Below are 23,644 nucleotides of genomic sequence, written 5' to 3' on the forward strand. Positions count from 1 at the left end.
GCTGTGTTAATGGGTTGCTCTGCAGGACAAGCCAAGCTTCTCTGCAATGGAAGGCACTTCTTTATTAGTTCAAAAAGCAAGCCTGACACAGCCTGAGCTGGATCACAACAGAGTGGTACAACACTTGGCTCCTAACACTAATGCAGTAGTGGCAGGTCTGTTTCCTCTTCTGGATAGGGAGGGGACACACTACTTGACTCTTCTTAAAGACTTGCTGGCATTTGACAAATCTTCTACACTATTCAGGCAGAAAGCTGTTCCCAGATATAACAGACCAATCTTGAGTGCTCTAAAGTCTAGGTTTTGTTTCAGGCAATACTAATGTAAACTGCATCTCATCCAAGAGGAAACAGGCTACCTGTTTCCTATTTCCTAAGATGGTGTAACTACTTCCTCCCAAACCTCAGCCTGCATCCTCCAATGTGTCCCCTGGCTGTGGTTTGGCAATCTCACGTCACTGGGGCTGCCTGTGTTTTCGAGGCAGTATCAGTCATGTGAGGTACGGCTATCCACAGAGGACTTGATTGAGAGAACAATACATTATTGGGTTCTAAATACTTTCTATACAGAGTTTAAACATGTTTAATACGTCAGCAATGTGACCATATCATAAAGATCAAAAATCATGACTTGTAAAAGAATGATTGAAATAACTAAAGATATTTAATCTAGAGAAAAAAATGACTTGAGAAACACATGATAGCTACTGTGAAGTACTGAAAAGGGTAGCCACAGGGAAGAAGGACTATTTTCTAACACCCATAAGTAAAATTAATAGAGGTATACTCTGACTTGATATAAAGGAAGATCTTTTTTCTTTTTTTCTTTTCCTTTCTTTTTTTTTTTTTTTTACTTTTTGGTTTTATGAGATAGCCCAGACTGAATGCAAACTTGTGATCCTCCTGCCTCGGCCTCCCAAGTGCTGGGATTACAGGTATGCACCACTAAACTCAGCTTCAAAAATTTTAAAAACACTATCTAGGAGTGTTCAAGTAGTGTCACATGTCAGTGATTGGGAATATTTCATAAGCAGGAACAAGTAAGAGCTAGCTGCTGTCCTACTGGCAGGCAGGGTGCTTATGGTGTTCCTCAGTTATTGAGCAGCTTCAGTCCAATAAATTACTGTCCCCGCCATTGGGCCTGTGTGTTGGTTATTCTAAAGAGGAAGATTGGAAGGCAATAACATCAAGTCCTGGAAATAGACAGGAGCCTTCCTGAGGATATCCTTTCCGACTCTGCAAACACCCACTCACAAGTGCTCTCAAAAACACCCAGAACCTTTACTTTAGCTTTACCTCCTTCACAATGTGCTCAATATGAGCAATTTGACTCCCAAGCCTAGGTTTGGCCTGAGTGTTTCTTGTGAGCCACGGTTTTAGGCATAGGAATTGTTGTGTGGAGGGGGAGCCCCCCTACCTGCAGGGAGCTGTGACCATAGAAGTCTGTGAAAGGAGAGGGATTTAAGGAGTTTGGGGCATGTAGGCCTAAAGATTTAGGCCTGGCACCATCACTGTCCGAAAGGGCCCAGGTCCTATGCTCTGTGCATGGGGGCCATTTGTTCTTGGCAGACTTCAATCCAAGAGTTCTGTGTGGACCAGACTAGGGATTGGGGAGAAGGCAATGGCTGCTTGGAGAGAAACCAGGCCCTTCTGTTGGAAAGGATGGTTGGAACATAGCATTGAAGTTGGCTCGGCTTTCAAGCTGTACACGGTGGGCCAGCGGGGAGGTGAGTCCACGGACAAAATGGATCCGAACCAGCCCTGACTGCCCCCCAGATACCAGCCATCCATAGGAGTCCAGGTTTGGGCTGAAACGTACCTGTGAAGAAAACAGAAAACCAGAAGAACCTTAGGGGTTGTGTCTTTGGGAAACCCCTACCTGTATGAGCTTTACAAACAAATTACTACACCTTTAACTTCAGCACTCAGAAGGCAGAAGCAGGTAGCTCTGTGAGTCTGAGGCCAACCTAGTCTACAAGGTGAGCTCTAGGACACCCTGTATCAAAACCACCCAAAACCAACTAACCAAATAAAGTTACAATCGGGAGGCCTGGACCATGCGAGACAGCCAATAGGTTATATCCCGTGACCCAGGAGAGAGAGTCAAGGCTGCTTTTCCTCCAGTCATCTCCAATGCCTTTAACCAACCCCCCCTCTCTCAAACACACACACACACACACACACACACACACACACACACACACACACACAGAGGGAGGGTTGGGGAGAGGCAAGACAAGGCTCTCACCTTGTGAATAGCTTCAAGCTGCAGCCTGTCCAGGCAAAGCTGAGAATGTCCCTCTCCTTCCTGCATGCGAAGCATCGGTTCTCTACGAAGCAGATTGTGGAAGGAACTCTGGGAAACAAAAGTGGAATTCCTTAGGATTCCCTGTTATCCCTGTTATCCTAATGTCACAATGACTTGCAGTCACAACTTACCAGATCTGTATCTTGAAAGAGCAAGTAGTGATGGTTGATGGTTTCAGTGTAGGTTCTCGCTTTGGGAGGATTGGGGGTCTCAGAGGAAGTCGAGGAGTACTCTTGGTCTTCGGGGCTGTCCTGGTATGGTATCAGATCCGCTTTATATATAGGCTAAAGAGAAGAAGTTAGCATCTTAAATTTTTATTTTTTATTTATAACTGCATGCATTCATATATACCATGGGGTGCATGTGAAGGTCAAAAAACAAGTTTAGGGAGTCAATTCTTTCTTCCATCCTGTGGGCCCCAGGGAACTCAGCTCATACAGGCTTAGCAGCTGATGTCTTTACATGCTGAGCCATCTCTTGAAACAGATTTTTAAATACTGAACACAAAGCAGGAAACTGGCTCACTGTGGCAAAGCCTCAAGAACAGAAAGAATAAACACACACAGAGGCTGGCACAAGGGCTGTAACCTGATGACCTGAGGTAGAGACAGAGAGAGACCTGACTCTCCAAAGCTGCCCTCTGGCCAGACGGGAGCCGTGCACACTGACCCCCAAACACATGAAATAAGTGTAATGACAGTAACAATTTTTAAAGAAACATGCTCAGTTCTAATAGGGTAGAGAAGATTATACATAAGTCCTTGTTACAACAAGGACCGTATCAGAGCTTGGAACAAGCATTAGTGTGTATTCTACCAAGAGCTGGCAAGGTAAAGGATTATGATGTAATAAATGTTCATATACTTACAAATCGTCTCTCTGCAGGTTTCTTGACGTTGATTGGGTTTGATGCCATATCAGGTAAAATAGCTGCAATGAGCTCCCCAGATATATCTCCTGCAGCTACTGTCCCAAGCCAGTCTGAACCTGAAAGACTCTAATAGGAAAAGACATATTTATTTCACCCATCCACTTATTCATTCCTGTGATAATGACTATATAGTCTGAGGTTGAGGAGAGATAGAAAAAAACCCAATTCTTGACCCTAATGATACAGTTACCAACCATATACCTGCTCCTCCTTGAGCCCTGAATGGTGTCCTGTGTTACCGTGTGCTCCTGACTTACTACAGTGAGCAATGACCATTTCCTGCATACTGAAGCTTGGGGAAAGGAGAGGCTCACCCAGACGGTGCCTTTTCGTGGAGCAGTAAAGTAGGCCTTAAAACCAAGGTAACCAGCGTCAATGTAATGAATTCCACAGAGCCCATAACTAGAAAAGAGAAAGAAATAAAATAAACCTTCCTTCTTCTAAGAACATTGTTTTGTCCAGAATTCAGATACCTCAGCCAACAAACTCAACTCTCTTTTCCCTACAATCTGACATGCTCTGCACCCCAACCCACAAGGCCTGTCCCCAGAACTCATATCTTCATCTTGTCGTACGAGGCATAACAGTTGTCTTGAGCCACTGTGACACCGTTGTAGGGGAGCAGCCAGGAAAGCTCTGTACTCAAGAAGCGCTTGATACAGTTTATTGGTTCATAAGGTCGTCGAAGATCCCAGAATTTGATTTTCCGATCGCTCCCCGCAGATACCAGGAAATGACTGAAAAAATGGGAGATGAGCTCAGAGCCCATGTGGAAGCCGGCCTGCTACAGCTCCCACTCCACAGCCCCCTACTCTGTACCTGTTAGCTTTGCACCACTGAATTGTACGGACAGCCTGGTCATGGGCTGGGAAACACTGGAAGGGGAACAGCTTTAAGGAGCCATCGGAGAGCCGTATCCTTTGGAGGGGCGAGTTAGTGGGAAGATTCCAGAAAACTACCATGCCTAAAGTAGAGACAGAACACGTAGGCATTAAAGCAGCAGTTCTTGACCTTTGGAAAACCTCTGTCTCCAAAAGTATTTACATTACAATTCATAACTGTAGCAAAATTATAGTTATGAAGTGGCGACACAATGTCATAGCCGGGGTGAGCACACACGATGGATTGTACTGTACTAAAGCTCCTCACATGAGGAGCACTGAGCACTGCTGCATTAGTAAGGCTCCTGGCTCTGTAGTCTCCTTTCTTTGAGATGGCAGATTTGTCTCTTCCTCTCAAATCCATACTACAGTCAAAGAGCGGGACAGTGACGACTGGCTGAGCTCTCCCGCCAAGCTCGCTCAATACCCAACCTGACTCCAACTAAAAGATGGCAGCCGAGCCCTGGACCGACATTTGAAAGGTTTCAGTCTGAGTGCATCTGATGGTTGCTAAAGATTTTTTTTTCTTTTAATTATGTGTTTGTCTGTGTGGAGCATGTGTATATGTGAATGTAGGTGCATGTGGATGCCAGAGGAGGGCTTTGGATCTCCTAGAGCAGGAATGAGAGGCTGCTGTGAGCACCTCATGTGGATTCTGGAAGTGAATCCAGGTCCCCTGCAAGGACAGTACATGCACCTAAGTGTTGCATCATCTCTTGGGCCTCAGGGTAAGAGAATTTTAAAATAGTGCATATCTGCTGATATGGTGGGACATATTTATGATCTTGTATTTGGGCTGAGGCAGATGATCCGCCTGGGGCACACTGAAGCCCTAAGACAAAGTTTTTGAAGACAAAACAAAACACAACTCCTTTAGAATAGCAGTTGTCAAACTATAACCAACAAACCAGACAGATACAGTGCTGCCTTCTTTATTTGGCATGCCATGCATGCCAGGCAAGTACTCCATCTCATGGGGATGGAGTTATACCCTCACTGCAGAATACTCTTTGAGACAGAGTCTGAGTATGCAGGTTGGTCTCAAACTCACAGCATACTTCTGCCTCTGCCTCCTCTGTCCTGGGATAATAATTATTAGCCACCATACTTGGCTTAATGTGCCCGCCTCAGTAAGTTACATTGAAATAATCACACTAGCTGGGCGGGGGTGGCGCACACCTTTGATCTCAGCACTTGGGAGGCAAAGGCAGGCAGATTTCTGAGTTCAAGGCCAGCCTGGTCTACAGAGTGAGTTCCAGGACAGCCAGAGCTACACAGAGAAAATCTGTCTCGAAAAAAACAAACAAAGAACCAATCACACTTACTCATTTATGCAGTATCTAGGGTTGATTACATATCCAAATAGTAGAATTTAGTACCAACAATAGCAAGATAGCTCACAAAGCCTAAAATCATTACTATTTGGTGCATTATTCTAATTCTGCTCTACAACAAGAATAATAAAAGCAACAAGGTGCAGTGGAAAAGACAACAAATGGGCACACAAAACAACTTGGCTGACTAAAACAAGGCTGGCAAAGGTGCTCAAAAGTAATTCAGATAAAAGTAAAAGATAATGGACATTAAAATCTTATAAGAGCTAGGAAAATATCTGTAGCTAAAACCCCTGTATATAAAAACTTAGGGAGTGAAGCATTTATAAGTCTTTCTCAGAAAACAAAAACAAAAAAGAATACAGTGACTTGTAGGTAAGCAATGAAAATAACCCAGCAACAGGCCGCAGGGGCCTTGGGGGAGTCATTGGATCACCTAAGCCAGGGCTGAGTCCAGTCACCAGTGGAGGGAGAGGTGTGAAGAGGGATGAGGCATGTATCCCACAGTGAAAATAGCACCAAGAGAAAGAAAGCAGGCACAGTGGATAGAGGAAGTTTAAAAAGGCACTAACTTCCTGATCTTTCTGACAGAAAGTCTACTGTTCTCTGAAGATGAAACCATCACTTAAAAACAATAAAAGCAGGGCTGGTGAGACGGCTCAGCAGTAAAGGCCCTTGACACCAAACTCAGCAACCTGAGTTGGATCCCTAGGGACCGATCTACATGGTAAAGGAAAAGAACCAACTTCCATAAGTAAGGAATCTTCTAAACTCACACATCATCCCCCTCCCCAAATAAATAAATGTAATAAATTAATTATCTTCAAATTATACTTATTGAAGAACTGGGAGATTATACCCAGGACCGACAAAGCACTTGCTAACCTTTCTATTTTTGAGATATGGTTTAAAATGCCTGGGCATTCCTTGAACTTGATTCTCCTACACCACCAGGCCCAACACCTTTATGAGCACTGGATCCCCTAGCACGGGAATTACCATGTATGCTGCCATGTGGATGCTAGCACTCAAACATAGGTCCTTTCACCTTTACATAGCTTATACAATATGATCTTGTTCTATAAACTCGTCTCTTTAAACTCCTGTGTGCTAATTATCAGAGAATTTTTTTCTTCTCTAGTGGTAACATTTATATGAAGTACATTAATTTCAAGCACACAATTCATGAGTTTGCTAGTTACTTGAACTAGTGAAATAACCCCCATCAACAAGAACCCAAATAATCTCTATATGTTAAAATTCCTCATGACTCTTTATATATTTTGAGTGAGGCAAGTAACTTTCTAAATAACAAACCAGTAATTGACCGGCATTGTGACTGTGGATATTATCTTAGTTGGTTTCCCCCCCCCCCCCCCCCCCCCCCCCCCGAGACAGGGTTTCTCTATATAGCCCTAGCTATCCTGGAACTCACTCTAGACCAGGCTGGCCTCGAACTCAGAAAGAACTCAGAAATCCGCCTGCCTCTGCCTCCCAAGTGCTGGGATTAAAGGCATGTACCTCCGCCCGCCGCCACCACCAGGCTAGCTGTTTTCATGTTATGTGTCAGGAGACCATCATTTTTTTTATTGCTGAATAGTTTGTTGTGTTTATCAGTTTTCTCCATCTAATTATCTTTCAAAATTACTGTCTTAGGGTTTTATTGCTATGAAGAGACACCAAGACCAAGGCAACTCTTTTGTTTTGGTTTGGTTTTTTTGAGACAGGATTTCTCTGCATATCCCTGGCTTTCCTGAAAGGCACTCTGTAGACTAGGCTGGCCTTGAACTCCGAAATCCACATGCCTCTGCCTCTCAAGTACTGGGATTAAAAGCCTGGTGGCAAGTCTTATAAATGCAAATAAAGGCACACTTGGTGCTAGAATGAGTTCTACATCTTGATTTGAAGGTAGCCAAGAGAGTTCCACACTAGGTGGAGCCTGAATATTGGAAACCTCAAAGTTTACTCACTAGTGACACACTTCCTCCAACAAGGCCACACCTAATAGTGCTACTTCCTATGGCTAAGCATTAAAATACATAAATCTAAGGGAGGGGGCAAACCTATTCAAACCGCTTTCCACTCCCTGGCCTCCACAGGCTTTAAGCTATAATTCTAAATACATTTAGTCTAACTTCAAAAGTCTCCATAATCTATCACAATATTTCAAAATTCAAAGTTCAAAGTCTCTTCTGAGATTCATGCAATCTCTTAATTACAACCCCCTACAAAGTCAAAATCAAAAGCAGATCACATACTTTCAACATCACAGGATATAAATTTCCATTCCAAAATGTCATAGTGAGGAAATACTGGACCAAAGCCAAGACCAAAAAACAGTTGGGCAAATGCCAAACTGCATCTCCATGTCTGATGTCCAACTCCTTTCAGCTTTGTTGACTAAAACACAATTCTTTCTCTTGGCTGGTTCAACTCCATTAGTAGCTTTCCCCAGCATGTGTCCCTTGACTCTGGCATCTCTAACATGTTAGGGTCCAAAGCAACTTCAATTTCATAGCTCTTGTTCCGATGTCTGAGATCCACACATGGTCTTCTGGGCTCCTCCAAAGGGCTTGCATCACTTCTCCAGCTCTGCCCTCTAGCATTCTAGGGTCTGGTTGACTCCACTCCACTGCTGCTGCTGTTATTGCTGGTGATCCCATAGTAATGTATCTCCAATACACTGGGATCTTCCACTGCAACTAGGTAGCAATTTCACCAATTGTTTCTCATAGGCTCTCTTCATGGTGGCATGCCTCAACTTCTCTTAAGTCCCCAGCCTTCAACTGCCACCAAGATTGCACGTTCACCAATAGTCTTTCCTGGACTCTCACAGTGCCAAGACTCAGCTAATTGTCATGATCCCTTCATGCTTTCAAAAGCAGTACCACCTGGGTGATTCTTACACATCAAGTCCAACTGCCACCATGATATCTCTGGAACACAGCTTCTTTGTGCTCTCAGAGAACACATCTTAGATCTCACCTCAGTGATGCTGGCCTCTCTCTTTTTTTAAGAAATACATTTTTTGCTTATTTTATTTATTTCATGTATGTGGGTATACTGTTGCTATCTTCACACACACCAGAAGAGGGCATCAGATCCCTATTATAGCTGGTTGTGAGCCACCATGTGGTTGCTGGGAATTGAACTCTGGAAGAGCAATCAGTGTTCTTAACTGCTGAGCATCTCTCCAGCCCACAATGCTGGTCTCTTAATTACTTCTAATTTCTTACCTCCAGCTAACCAGCATCAATTGACCCAATAACCCTGGCTATTCTTGACTCTAAAGCCACCAGAGCCACATGTCCAATGCTGTTAATTTGTTTCTTTGCTGGGCCTGGTACACGGTCTTGTTCAACTACATCTTCACCGGATTTCTGTTTTCAGTGATTTCCTTCCCTGCCTAAGCATAGCTCTCCTGAAACTTGCTTTGTAGACTGACGTTGACCTCAAGAGATCTGCATGCCTCTGTTTCATGAGTGCTGGAATTAAGGGCATACACCACTATGCCCGGACCTAAGCTTTCTGTAATTCCTTTTCATAAGACCCTTATAAGCATGATTACTATGCCTCAAGATCTGGATCAAAAGCTTGTGTCTTTCAGCCTCAAGATCTGGATCATAGATGTGCCCTCCATTTCTTGATTGCAGTCCATCCAAATATAGTCAAGTTGAGAACCAAGAACAGCCCTCACAATCCATCCCTTGTCAACAAGATATACAATCACGTCTTTTTATGTCCAAATGAAAACAATAACCAGGTCATAACAATGTCTAACGTGATGTAACTATCACTAGCTAACTGCAAACATATAAACAATAAGCTTAGCTGGGTGGGATCTTGCCCTGAGGTCACCACATCCTTAATTCCATTTAATATTTGAACACAGGATTTAGCTCCATTCTACTGCCTGGTACCCTTTTAATCTTTAAACCATACATTGTGTATTTTTCCTTTCTCAGCTTGCTGTGTCTGATCAAAAGGCTCTATCCCCATCTATGAACTTCTGATCATCCTGCCTCTACCTCCCAAGTGATTAGACTCCAGGCATGTAACACTATGCTTATGCCTAATTTTTGTAGTGCTGGGAATTGGGCTTACGCCTGCAAAGTAAGCACCATCCAAACCCAAGCTTAAAGAGCATATGCAAAGCTTAAAGAGCAACAGGTCTTGGTTTTGTTTTTACCATTATAGTATCCAGCAGCCAGGTGGTGGTGAGGCCTGGTAGGCATCCAAGCCAGGCTAAGGCACTGACCGCACTCAGAGGGGTCTGAAGCTTGCACAGACCCCACCTGAAGAGTTGCCAAACACTGGACCTGCAAGGACAGAAGAGATAACTTTACCGTTAGAAAGTCCTTATTGTTTGAAATAAGACTCTATAATCAGTTTGTTTTTTCGAGACAGGGTTTCTCTGTGTAGTCCTGGCTGTCCTGGAACTCTGTAGAACAGGCTGACCTCGAACTCAAAGATCCACCTGCCTCTGCCTCCCAAGTGCTGGGACTAAAGGTGTGCACCACTACCCAGTTTCAAATCAGATTTTAATCCAGGAAAGGGACACATTCAGAAGGGAAAGACTCACTGTAGAACCTGTAAAAAGAGGCTCTTGGAAGATGAGGCCTCAAGTAGGATAGCGAGCTCCTCACTCACCTTGTAGATGGCAGGCTTCATAGCATCTGTGAGGGAAGAAAGGCAGGAAATAGCCAAGGCTCTGCATCCAGAGGGCTGAGCTCCCACTCAGGCCTTGCTTTGAAATCAAGATCTCATGTCTGTGCAATGACTTCTTCACCCTTTCCCTCACCATCAGATTTCTGACCCTATCTCTTCCCACCCCCACCTTCTTCCCCAACACAACAACACTAGCTTTCCTTCTGTGATGACTGCTGCATCCTCCACCCTGGTATCTTCTGTCTCTACGACTCTACTCATCTATCTACATCTTTTTTTTTTGCATGCTCCACTTGTTCTTTCCTTATTGACTCGATCCTGCATTCCTATGTAAACATGCCCTATTGTCTCCTCCAGAGTGTTAAATAGTCAGGGGTAGCAATCCCAGAACATGGGAGATGGGAAGAAGAAAGGAAGTTCAAAGTCATTCTCAGCTACAGGGCAAATTCAAAGCCAGCATGGGCTACATGAGACCCTGTCTCAAAGCACAAAGGAAAACAAATACATAGGAACCTCCCTTTGGCCCACATCCACCAGGCCACCACCCTTTATAACCAACCTTTTTCTTTCTTCTCTATGTTTTTTGAGACAGGGCCTACCTACATAGTTCTGAAGTTACGGAGATCTGCCTGCCTGTCTCCTAAGCAATGTGCTATAACTAAACTTTCTAAAGAACTTATATAAGGCATAGCCAATCCCTAGGCCACATGCAGCCAGGAACAGCTAGGAATGTGTCTTAACACATTGGCTGACTTTCATTTTCTCGGTAATTTAACGATGAGGTTCCTGAGGCTGAACTTTGTAGACGACATCATGTTATAATGTCAAAGGGCTGGACATGCCTGCTTTCCTATTCCTCCATCAGACCACCAAACACAAACCCTCCTAGGGCTTAAACCCAGATACCTTCTTAAATACTCAGTATTGTTGGGGGAAAAAATACAATCTGCCTTTCTTAACTCTTCCTAAAAGATATTGTATGGGTGAGGACATAGATCTCAGGGAGTTTTGAGATCAGCATTGGGGAAAAGACATCAAATAGAGGTTGAGTACCACCTGTCAGTCTCAACCCTTAGCAACTCTTTGCAGTCAACTTCCGAGGGCACAGACTATGAAAAGGAGAAGTGACTGGTAAGATGCTGAAAAGGTGTAACCAGTCTGTAAAAGAGAGAATTTAAGCTCAAAACCCACCAACTGAAGCCATGGCACTATCGTAAGGACTTGGCTGGACAGGCTCTCATGTTAGAGGTACCCTGGGGGGTCACAGAAGGCAGAGGCCTGGGAGCTCTGGTTTCCACTGCAGCTATACAACTTGCCTGGAGGCTGCTGAGCCAGGAGGGCCTCAGGATGCGGCAGACTGAACAGCAATACCTTCCCATCTGAGCAGGCCAGGGCCAAGAGACCCAGGCGAGGCAGGAGAGGAGCCTGGGGGAGAGCAGAGCTGGTGAGGCGTGCTGCTCTCGGTACCTCTCAGAAAACCCAAGGCTCTACTCCCTTAAAACATGACACAGGGTTGCTAGAAAACCCACCCACCACACTCTGACCTTCCCTCCTCCAACCCTAACAACTCCCATGGCTGGCCCAGTCAACTAGAAGTACCTTTCGAAGGGTTTCTGGATGTTCCCATGCCCCACTGGGGCAGAACTTGAGGTCCCAGATACAGCCACTGTCACAAGCAATCCCATAGACAAAGTGGGCCCTGTTGCCAGGACTGGAGAAAGAAACACGGGGAGGCAGTGGGTAGTAAGAGTCTACGACTAATGGAGCTCCATTTCCTTGACTTGTCTCAGTCCAATGCAAGCCCGGCCCCACCCTGTTTCTCCCTCCTCACCCACCTGCCTGTGGCAGTGTCCCAGCCCCACCTCACCAGCTTTCTTGCTGCAATGTCCCAAGACCCCAGAGCTGCAGTAGCCCAGGGCCTGAATGAAGCTGGCTCAATGGGTGTGTCTCATTCATGTCAGGGCTGGAGAAAAGGGCCACATACTGTGGAGCTGCTGACCCTTCAGGCACTGGGCACCAATCCAGAGCCCAGAGCGGTCCCCCTGTGAAGAAGGACACATCCCAGCGCTCTGGATGTGCTGTGATTGAGCTAAATCTAGAGAAAAGTCAGAGTAACAAAAATGTTAGGACAAAATGGAAAAGTTCCACCAGGACAAGTATGTCTGGCTTAGGCAAGGGTCTGAAAATCAGACAGTCTGGGGTTGGAGCAGGACCCTGCCACGACTCACACCTCCCCACTTTCCGCTCAGAGAAGAACTCCTGGCATCTTTCAAGACATAAGCTAAGTGCATGTCACCTTGTGAACTGGCCTACCCAAGCCTTCCAAGTCTCCCTGGGTCCCAGCTTACAGAGCAAGCTAACCACTGCATTAGAGATTAGCCTGCTACAGCCGGGACTTTATCTTGAGCAGTTCTAGGATCAACACTCAGGAGAGGAAAGGGCTAATTGCTAGCCTTTGCAACATTAGTGCTTCCCACTGATCTCTTCCAGTATCAGTAAAAAAAGGCTGAGCTGCTGCTATCTTTACCTGTTTATTCGGTAGATTGTGCCATCCTCAGGAATCCCTTCGCGTTGGACAGAAAACAGGGGCGACTTCTCCTCCTGTGGCAGGTAGGGAGCTGCTTCACTGTGGGAAACAAAAACATCAGCTTGAACTGAAAAGAGTTTCACCATCACAGAATTCCCACTGTATTCCTTAGAATTATTTGTCATTTGTCTGTCATCTTCAAGTCTTCAACCCGACAGGATTGAAGTCACCCACTAAGGAAGCCTGTGGGCACACCTGTGAAGGATTACCTAGATTAAACTGGTCTCTGGGCACGTGTGTGAGCAATTTTCTTTATTCGGTTCATTGAAACAGGACAGTCCCACCCCATGGGCTTGTGTCTCAGACTACGTAAGAGCTAGCTGAGCACAAGCATCACTCTGCTCTCCTCCCTAACTGCACATAAAGTGTAACTAGTGTTCTCAAGGTCCTGTCTCGCCATGATGGACTGGAGCCTTGACCTGTGAGACAAAATGAAGCTTTCTCCTTAAGTTGCTCTTGCCAGGCTAGGGCATTTTTATCACAGCGAAGGAAGGTAATGCAGCTTCAGATATCAATTCAACTTACAGTTCAGATAACAACTGCCACTTCCAGGCTACGGGAATCCATTCAGCAAACTCCCAGAATGAATGCTGCTGTTCACGGCTGGAGAAACAGAAGCGTCATCAATGGAAAAGGAGAGACACTTTACAATCACACTGTCTAAGACCATTTTCTCTGAAGGTGGGAATGATCTGTGGTTTAGGGGCAAGTAGCTACCAGCACTTGAAATGTGGTCTAGAGATCAAAAGATTGTGCCCTTTTAACGCTGTCCCTTAGTAATGGACGCCACCACCACACTCTACACATAAGGGCTTCTCTCTTTCTAGATGGTCCTTATACTACCCTCCCCCAACTTCAAGTCTTTGTTCCCAAATCTCACAGGTCCTTGGTGAGGTGGAGGCACTTCCAAACAGGAGCCATGATGTAATTGGGTAAGCCATTGGGAGCCATGCCCCGGCAGTGTGGTTTCTGTTTCTAAGGATCAAAGTAAAGAAAATGAAATGTAAAAAGAACATTCTAGGCTGGAGAAAGTCCCAGAAGATAGCTTTCTTTCTCAGTGTTTTAAGTTTTCCTTGGCATTACATACCCACTGGCTACCTGTCAGCATCTAACTCGCTCTCTACTCCATTAGTCTACTAAAGCATTCTCTGTTCACCTTTGTCCAGTCTCCACATTTGCAAAGGACTCTCCTACCCGTCCTCCAACTCCTGCCCTGTGGGACAGTGATACCTACTCCTCCCACATCCAGTACTCCTTTATAGACTCTCCTCCCCCACCCCCCAACAGGTCAGGTCAAGAAGTGTATTCTTTATATACAGTCCTGGAATTTCATCCATGTCCCAGGGATGGCTACCACCTTTAAGCCCAGTTATAAAGCTCACATCAGGCTGGAGAGATCGCTCAGTGGTTAAGAGCACTGACTGCTCTTTCAGAGGTCAATTCCCAGCAACCACATGGTAGCTCACAACCATCTGTAAAGAGATCTGATGCCCTCTTCTGGTGTGTCTGAAGACAGCGACAATGTACTCATATAAATAAAATAAATCTTTAGAAAAATAAATAAAAATAAAGCTCACATCATTATAAACTTAGCTGAGTCAGAACTTTTTTTACAAGTTGTAAGGCTAAAGAGCCATATTAAGGACTAAGAAAAAAAAAAGAAAACAAAAAATTTCAGTTAAATTAAGAAATAAATATGCCAGGCATGGTGGTGTGTGCCTTTAATCACACTACTTGAGAGGCAGAGACAAGCAGATCTCTATGAGATTTACACAGAGAAAAACCTGTCTTGAAAAACAAAAAACAAAACCAAAAAAACAAAAAAGAAAAAGAAAATCCAAGTATGCCTTTAAGTCCAGCATTTAGGGAGGAAAGAGATCCAATCTAAAAACGATCCAGAGAATAGAGGGAGACATTAAGGTCTACCTCTAGCTTCCACACCTTAGCAAACATGGCCACATGCTTGTTCACATATATATGGGCAAGTACACGTATGTATGCACCCAACAAAGTTCCTGTTTGAGCTGGGTGTGGTGGACTAAGAAAACTAAGGCAGGAGGACTGAGTTTGAGATTAGTCTGAACTAAACAGTATAGATACTTACATTATACATACTTATCACAGTCAAAAACAAAACGAGTGTGTGTCGACACCTACCAATGAAAGTCCTTTCATCCTCTATCAAGCTCCCTACATTGTCCCAAACCCTATCTCCTGCTGCAATTACCTACCAGGGAAACACCACCCCTAGAAACCAGCACTTGCTCTTCAAAGCCCAGCTCAAGTGTCAATGCTCTGTGAAATCTGAGCAGTTAGTTCCCCTCCCCCATGACTAAGTCACTTTGTGGCATTAGTACACTGACAATTTTGAGAAGCAAGATCCTTGTTCACACATGTGGTTTTTAGTAGAGAATACTCCACAGTGAACAATCTACTCACTACATTCTTCCCTGTATAGCCTCGCCAATACCTCACACTTTTAAAGTTTTTCCTTTTTCTGTTACTATTTTTGGCCAGCCACGATGCCAAAAGCTAGCCACGAGTACTCAGAATGCTATAATTCCCATTTTCCCATCTTTTTTGTTGTTGTTGACTCAAGTTACCCCTGCAGCGGGTCCTCGTGGGGTGCTTCGGGGTGCGACAGGCTCAGGATCAGATGAGTTCTCACTTGGGGCCTCACTTTCTTCCTCATCTTCACCCTCGACCTGAAGAACAAAGTCTTCATCGCGAGCGCTTCCGTCCTCTTCCCCCTGAGAGGCTGCTTGCCGGATCTTCTTCGGCCTCGTGGGGCTGCTTGCCTTGGGACTCTTAGGACCAGACAGCGGTGCAGGCAGGGCTGTGGAGAGCTCTTCAGCCAGTTCCTGAAGGTACAGAAGTGCCCTGTGGGATAGGGTAGAGTCAGAGCCATTCTCATAAGCATTAAACAGAACCCACATTTCTAGACTTTATCATTGTTTTATTCATCTCAGTAATGCTGTGAAGCAGCTATCAGTTTCCCCTTCCCTCCAATAGATGCAGAAACAGAAATCCAAGAAAATTAAGTGACTTGGTACAGGCAAGCCAGACACCAAGGAATATGCTAGGCTTTCTAACGCTAGGCCAATGCATTCTTTACTCTACCACATAGAACATAAAGGGCAAGGGCAAGAAGGAAAGGCACATAAACACTGAAATAAATTGAGTGGTAAAAGCAATGAAGACCTGGGGGAAGTCTGTGAAAAATGTGATGGAGAGCCAGGTGTGGTGGCGCACGCCTGCAATCCCAGCACTCGGGAGGCTGAGGTGGGAGGATCGCAAGTTCGAGGCCAACCTGGGTTGGGCAGCGACACCCTGTCTCAAAACAAAAACAAAACAAACAAAAATGTGATGGAGTATGAAGTACAGAAAGAAATCACTTAGATACAAAAAGTTAACAACACATACCACTAAAGTGGCTCTTACGAGCTAAAGGGTTGCCCCCACCCAGAACCCAGATACCACCCCTACTTACCTGATACCTCACCAATCTTCCCATCTCTCCAACATCTGCCCCACCTTCCCGCCTCCACCACCACCCCTCCACCAGGCTGTGTCCCACAATCCTTACACTTGGGCAGCCCTTCGGCGGGGTCGTTCCCCAGAAGGGGTCTCAAAGTCCTCGGGGGGCCTCTTTGGATGTGGAGACTCTGGCTGATCTAGGCCTTTGGACAACTTCAATAGCAGCAGGTCTCCCTTGGACTTTTGACTTCGTTTCTTAGGCATGGGGGTGGACAGAGGGTTGGACTGATCTAAGAGACCAGGAACCAGAGGGGTGGATGGAGGTTTACGTTGCTGAGGCCTCTTAGCGCCCCTTGGTGTCCTACCACCTCTCCTCCCGGAAGGCTTTGAGGCCCTAGGGTTTGAGACCTTTGACATCTCTGAAGAAAGATCTGTAGAGAAGAATATGGTTTGTGAGATGGGAATCAGAGGTCAAGTTCTTTGGACTACAGTATACTGCACCTATTTTTAACAACCTATGAGCTCAAATCTGCTCTCTTGTTTTAAGCTAAGCAAAGAGTGAGAGCAAAGCACATACCTTGCTGCTCCAACCTAGTGAGGCTCTCCTGATCTGGAGGAAGCCTCCTCTTGTCAGAAGAATCCTCAAATGCAGGCAAAGGAGGAGGTAGTGACATCTCGATGGAAGCCTCCACACTGGACGCTTCTGAGGAGGCCTTGACATCCAGCTGGCTTAGTTCTTCTTGTCCAGGAGAGTCTACCACAATCATGCTCCCCACGGGGTCGGCCTCCCCCAGGGCAACATAGCCGACCCCGCAGGTATCCATCAGCACCCCCCAAAATGGCTGCCCTGCATACAGAGATACAGCAATGATGAGTATAACACAGAAGCTATTTGTAGAGGCTCAGATTTTTCTCTTTTTCCCCTTCATCTAACTACCAGAAATCCAAGCATCCTGATCATTCATTCATTCAAATAATTACTGGTGTAGTAAGGTGGCCAAGTAGGTTAGGATGCTTGCTGCCAAGCCTGACGACCTGAATTCAATACCCCTGATCCATATGGCACGTGTAAGGAGAAAACCAACTTCTACAGTTGTACTCTGACCTCCACATGGTCAGCCACATGTGTGTCCCTCTCAAAAAACAAATAAGAGCACCCCCAACACACAAACTATTATGTTAAGCACTGTTCTAGGATCTAGGAAATGACAAGTAAGACAAAAAGGGAGCTGGGCATGACCTGTAATCCCAGCTCCTGGGAACCTGAGGCAGGAGATGCTGTGAATTTGAAACCAGCCCGGGGTATACGCAAGCTGGTTTCAGAAAACAAAAGAAAGCTGGGCGGTAGTGGCACACGCCATTAATCCCAGCACTTGGGAGGCAGAGGCAGGCGGATTTCTGAGTTCGAGGCTAACCTGGTCTACAGAGTGAGTTCCAGGACAGCCAGAGCTACACAGAGAAACCCTGTCTCGAAAAAAACCAAAAATCAAAAAAAAAAAAAAAAAAAAAAAAAGAAAAAAAAGAAAAAAGAAAAATCAGGCAAGATACTAAGTTCTTGAGATTTTACATTCTCATGTAGCAAATAAACAATTAAGTAAACAGATAATAATAAACTGTCATTAACTGTTTACTACAACCCAAACATAATACTACATGTTTTACAAATATTACTTATACCTCTTGTATGTTGTAAAGATATGGAAGTCAATATATAAATAAAATAATAAAATAAATCATGTTCAGAGTCCCACCGCAATGGAAAAGGAGATCAAAAGTATGCACCTCTGGGGAAGAACCATAACTTCCTAAAAACTGACAAATAACACGGGCCAAGCAGGTGTGAGGGTATGGTGCCAAATCCCAACAACTAATGGAAACTGAAACAAAAAGATAATTTGAGCTCAGAAATTTGGAGCCAACTTGGGGTATAATATAGCAAGACTCTATTAAATATGAAGAGTTGCCAGGTGCTATAAAATAGACCAAGCTAAAGTAGGATACCCAGAAGTAACATCCATTTCTGTGAATATTAGTAAAGGAACAGATTTCCTTAAGAATAAGAGCTGTGCTGAGCTAGGTGGGGTAGAGCACTTTGAAATCCCAGCACTTGAAAGGTGGAGGCAGGAGTTCAAGGTTAGCCTTGGCTACATGAGATCATACCTTAAAAAAGAAAAAGAAAAAAGCAAACAAAATTAAGGGTTTTCTAGAACCTCGCCATCAATGTTCCATTTGAATTGGGGATAGTGGATGCCTATGGTCTAGGATACAATTAAAAATCATCCCATCACATTAAGAGAACTTTCTCATACCAAATAATAAAGTATCGTCAATCTTTATGAATCCAGAAATATTAGATATATAATCACAGACCAAGGAGATTGGCAGAAGTAAAATATTGACCACAAACCAAAGTTTCCAACAAATACAACTGGACCTTCCTCTGTAAAGGTCCAGTTTCGGGTCAGGACAACCTGTTGACCTTTGACAAAGGGGACGAAATAGTTCAAATCCCAGAAGGGAACCTTCCATAGGTTGAGACATAACTAAAAGATAAAGAATTTACCAGCCTCAATGGAAGGATGTGCTCATATAAACACTAAATGAAATATGTAAATTAGAGCCCCTACCTGTCTCCTAGCTATAGTTAGATTATAAATGACAGCAGCAAACCTTCTAACACAGGACACAATGTAGCTTTATATGCTAATGACACTGTGTGTGGTGTCACAGTCAGTAAATAGAAGACCGTATCCCTTAATAAGCTAAAAAGGATCCATGTGAGACTTATGCAGACAGGACGGAAGGAAGGAAAAAAAAAGTTGAAAAGTACCTTTCAAAAGAACTATTCCAGAAAACAGAAGAACGTTTTCAGCAAACACAAATGCTACGGGATCTAGGAAACAAGAGAAAACAATGCAGGGGGCCTGAGTAAACTGGAAGCCACAGGGAAACGAGTCAAGTGAAAACCAAAGTCCACAGGACGAGAAAGAGCAAATTAAAACTATACTGCTCAACAGTGAGATCAAAGGCAGGTTGAGAAAGGCCGCTGACTGAAGAGTTAGCTGCAAGGACGTGATAAACGTGGCCTTCGTGACAGAAGAGAAGGAAAAACGCTAGCCTAACAAGTGGTAACTGATGGGTGCTGCTGCTGTTTGTGAGACAGGTTCAAATTATGCTTCCCAGGCTGCCTTTGACCTGACAAGAATTTGCCTGTCTCTGCTGGGATTAAAGGTGTACTCCACCATCCCTGATTTAAAAAATTTATATTTTAAGGAAGAAGACAAATGTGATGACTTGGGAGGTATTGTGGCAAGATCAGGAGTTCGAGACCAGCCTGGAAAACATAAGAGCCCCCGCCTCACAAAGAAATGAGAAGGGGCAGGGAGAGAAAGAACAAGGTAGCAAGAGACAGCTCAGTGTTTAAGAGAAAACAAACTTAGAAGAAGTTGGGGCTAGTGGCACATGTTTTTAACTTCTGTGAGTTCAAGGCCAGCTTGGTCTATATCAGGAGTACTAGACAAGCCGGAGGTACATGATTAAGAACCTGTTTTAAACAAAACAAAATATTTAATAGAAGAGAGGGATTTACAGCACACCTGTAATTGTAATCTCAGCAGTGGAAAAGTACCACAGTCAAGAGGATGGAGACTTCCAGGCCAGCAGGGTTACAGTGAGACCCTGTCTCCTCTCAAACTCTCTCCCTTCAAAATACTGAAAAAAGAAAGACCTTGAAATAAGGAATCCCTCAATTTATGAATCAAGAACACTTACTGGGGTGCTGCAGAGCTCCACAGTTCAGAGCACTTGGTGCTCTTGAAAAGACCTGAGTTTGGTTCTCAGCACCACCCATGCGGTGGCTCACAACCAACCACAACTCCAATTCCAAAGGATCAGAGGCCTTCTGAGCTGAGAGCACTAGGCACATAAAAGGTGCACATAAGTACAATCAATACACAAAGGCAAACTACTCATAAACATTAAATAAATAGCTTATTGTACAAAAAAGAAATAAAACCAATAAACAATTATTACAGCAAAAAATATCTGAGTGAAAACACTACATTTCAAAAGGGAACATCTCTACTGATATCAACACTTTTGGTATGAGTCCCCTATAGAGGAAAAAGCACCAGACCTTCTTCAAAGTTCTCACAAATACTTGAAAGGAGAAAAGAATTACAGCCTTGAGAAAGCCTTCACTAAGCTAAGACATCATTTTTGTAAAGGCAGTAGCATGACATCCTGGATATGTAAGTTTAAGATCCATGCAATGTTTTTCTTTTTTATGAGCTAGAGAAAAAGCTGAGGAGTAGAGCACTTGCTTAGCACTTCCCAAAGTCCAGGAGGCAGTCTCCAGTACAGGAAGGGAGGGAGGGAGATTTTTTAATACAGAAACTGTAATATCAAAGACTGGCATCATTTACAAAAGTGGAACACTAAATTGAGATTAAGTAACTATGGTAACTGTAGCTAGATTCTAACTTCAAATTTTAAAGATTTCAGTTGGCCAGGATGGTGAATACTTATAATCTCAGACCTTAGGAGTTGAAGCTAAAGGATCTGGAATTCCAGGCCAATCAGGAATAAAAACCTGTCTCGAAGAAAGTGGTCTTGTAGCCAAGCAGTGGTGGCATATGCCTTTAATCCCAGCACTTGGGAGGCAGAGGCAAGCAGATTTCTGAGTTCAAGGCCAGCCTGGTCTACAGAGTGAGTTCCATGACAGCCAAGGCTACACAGAGAAACCCCATGGGGGGGGGGGGAGAGAAAGCAGTCTTGCAAAACAAACAACAAAACAATATTTAGACTTTAGTAAACCAAGACAAAAATCTAACTTCTTTGAAAGTTTGTAAGATCTTCCCTACTTCGTTACTACAGTATTTGAACTCAATGCATGAATTTTTTCACTGAGTGAGTCAACATACAAAAAACATCTTTTTAAAATTTCACTTCTTGTGAAAGGCAGTGGCAGTGAGTGGAAGAATTCCTATTTAGGATCTTACAATACAAATTTTAAACAGTAAGGGAAGATATGTTCAGTACATTCTAATTAGAGTTTTTACATTCCAAACCGTTTCTTTGCTGCTTCAGGTTGTTACTGAAGCAAAACTGACTACTCTGAAAAAAGAAGAACAATTAAATAATACTAAATCTTAAACATGGACTCATTTCACATACACTGCTTAATATACTAGTTCCCAAAGTATTCTATCGTGCAACTGGCGATATAGCAGATAATTTTACTGGTACAAAAACGAACATGTTATTGCACAGAAACCTGCAACTCGAGTTTTCAGTTGACACTGCTAGAAACAAAAGAGTGTAAATTTGAATAGGACAACTTAAAACTAGGAAAATGGCACTACAGTTGATAACGGTAAAAGGCAATGTAAGCAAAGGTTAATTTAAATTTATGTAACAATCAATATGCCCCCAAGGGCAAAAAGATCTGGTTATATCCTGAACCTCTCCAGAAAAGTGAATTACCTCCTGTGGGGGTGAAGTCGCCATCTCTGTCTTGTCCAAAAGACGGCCAACTTGCCGCGGGATAAAAGGACCAGACAAGGAAACATAACTGGCCCTTGGCTGCGCCAATGGGGTTGCAGCGCGCGGGGCACAACCCCCGGGGTTAGAGACACTTGGAGGAAAAAGCTGAGACACAGCAAGAGGGAATGAGCACAAGAGGTCTGACTGCAATCAGTCAGAGAAACCACCACTTGCCATTCCCCGATCCTAGCCGTGGGGGCAGCTTTCGAGCAGCAGGCGAACCCTGATTTCCCTAAGCTGAGGACAACAGCAGATTCACTGAGTCCAAAGGCCCAACGTAACGAGTTCAACGTAAGCAGCGCAGAAGCCTGGACCCAGTTTACCGCGCTACATACACCGAATGGGGGAAGAAGGTAAGACCGGCTAGCAGAAATGGGGGATGCTCAGTGGCCCCAGTGGGGACAGAGGTGAGAGCTCGACGGTTTTCGGGAGAAGCGCAAAGACTACGAGGCGCGCTGCCTTGCGCGAGGGTAAGAGAGGAATCGGGAATCGGTTCCCATTGCCTTAGCGCTACGGCAAAAGGATGGGAGGAGTAATTCTGGGTCCCCCGCACACCCCGTTGCGGTACACTCACCCGCGCCAAAGTCCTTCCGGAAGTCCAAGTTCGAAGATGGCGCCGCCTGTCGGGTCGCGGTTTTATGACGAAATCTTGATCGGCTCTTCCTTGCCCCGCCCCCGAAGCAAGGTAAACGCAAGCTGGGTCTGGAATGCGTTCCCTACCGAGCTTTCTATTAAACTCTGTGTTCCATAATGCAGCGCGGCGCGGCGCGGCGCTGAGCCCTCCGACGCCCGCGAGCTGGAGCGTGGCTTCCGCGGCCCTAGGACACTGCAGGGCCTTCTGGGAATTTCAGCGACCGGAAGGGGAGGTCGGCGCCTGCGCGGCACCCTGGCTTCGCCAGCTGACTTGCCGAAAAGCTTTGAAGAGGCAAGTGTCGCGCTTCTGCTGTCGCCGAGAGTCCCGACCTGCCCCTTCCACCCAGATTGCTAGCTTTGTAGAGAAAAGAGCCAGACCACGGCGATTCTTAACTGACGTCCCGAGCATCGACGGACTAGGAGACAACTCGCCCCCTGAGATCTACTGATGGTCTGCTGCCAGTGAATGAGCCAAAATGGAGAAAATAAAGGGGGGGGGGGGTTGGAAAGAGGCCAAGGGAAGAAAAAGGCGGGGGAGCCTAGCCTGGGTGGGTAGGCTGCGCTTCTGAGAGAACGTCCGCCCAGGCCTCACGCCACTCCCTCACTGGGAAGTGGCCTCTGATGGAAGAAACAAGAGCTGCAAGTTTTTCAGAGCCTTTTAAAACCATGTCAGTTTCGCAGATCTGCATTTACACAGGAGGAGGGTGAATAAAATGAACAGGAAGAGGTGAAATAAGCCAGCTTTTCCCTTACTAAATAATCTTGTTTATTAATTACCTTGGTTCAATATTTACGAAAAGTATAGAAGTCGGGCATAATTGTGCACACTTATAATCCCAGTGACGGAGTCAGGAGGATTAGCAGTTCAAAGTGATCCTTGACTACTTGGAAGTTGGAAAACAGCCTGTGATATAATAGACCACGTCTCAAAAAAATAAAAAAGAGCAAAAACAACGGGGGAGGGGGCACACCGGCTCCCACCAATAGATATTAGGTACCCAAGGCTGAAGCGGTAAGATCTTGAGCTCAGGACTTCAGGTCCTACCTGGGTAATCCTGTATCCTACCAAAAGAAGAAGAAAAATCTGAAAGGAAAGAAAGAGAATACCCAGTTCTCTGATATCCCCTTATGCTCAAAACGAGAGCATTTTGAATGGCTGTCTTCCTCTTTTAGATAATGACTCCTGGACAATTTATAGGGAATAACAGATTTTGTGCTTTGATAAACAAAATCTCTTAAAATCCTGCTGCCTCCGGTTAAGTTCTTTGGTTTTATCACAAAA

The 23,644-nt window shown here is 44.7% G+C and overlaps 1 protein-coding gene across 4 annotated transcripts; it reads right to left on the reverse strand.

The window, feature by feature from the left end:
- Positions 1-644: 644 nt before the first annotated feature.
- Gtf3c2 (general transcription factor IIIC subunit 2) lies at positions 645-22,601 on the reverse strand. Of its 4 annotated transcripts, none has more exons than XM_052186256.1 (21): positions 22,304-22,601; positions 19,016-19,078; positions 16,763-17,032; positions 16,295-16,616; positions 15,910-16,038; positions 15,312-15,588; positions 13,589-13,683; positions 13,234-13,311; positions 12,649-12,747; positions 11,989-12,216; positions 11,721-11,832; positions 11,438-11,546; positions 10,104-10,129; positions 9,643-9,772; positions 4,058-4,202; positions 3,814-3,975; positions 3,553-3,640; positions 3,176-3,304; positions 2,439-2,591; positions 2,248-2,355; positions 645-1,818 (listed from the first exon to the last, which is right to left on the reverse strand). In XM_052186256.1, the coding sequence occupies exons 3-21, from the start codon at positions 17,007-17,009 to the stop codon at positions 1,600-1,602; spliced, it is 2,856 nt and encodes a 951-aa protein (XP_052042216.1). In that variant the 5' UTR covers positions 17,010-17,032; positions 19,016-19,078; positions 22,304-22,601; the 3' UTR covers positions 645-1,599. The 4 variants fall into 4 exon arrangements, with proteins under 4 accessions (XP_052042216.1, XP_052042218.1, XP_052042217.1 ...); XM_052186258.1 differs by lacking the exon at positions 22,304-22,601 and adding an exon at positions 21,670-22,280; XM_052186257.1 differs by lacking the exon at positions 19,016-19,078.
- Positions 22,602-23,644: the final 1,043 nt, after the last annotated feature.

This window comes from Apodemus sylvaticus, chromosome 6, assembly GCF_947179515.1.
Source record: "Apodemus sylvaticus chromosome 6, mApoSyl1.1, whole genome shotgun sequence".
NCBI classification, from domain to species: domain Eukaryota; kingdom Metazoa; phylum Chordata; class Mammalia; order Rodentia; family Muridae; genus Apodemus; species Apodemus sylvaticus.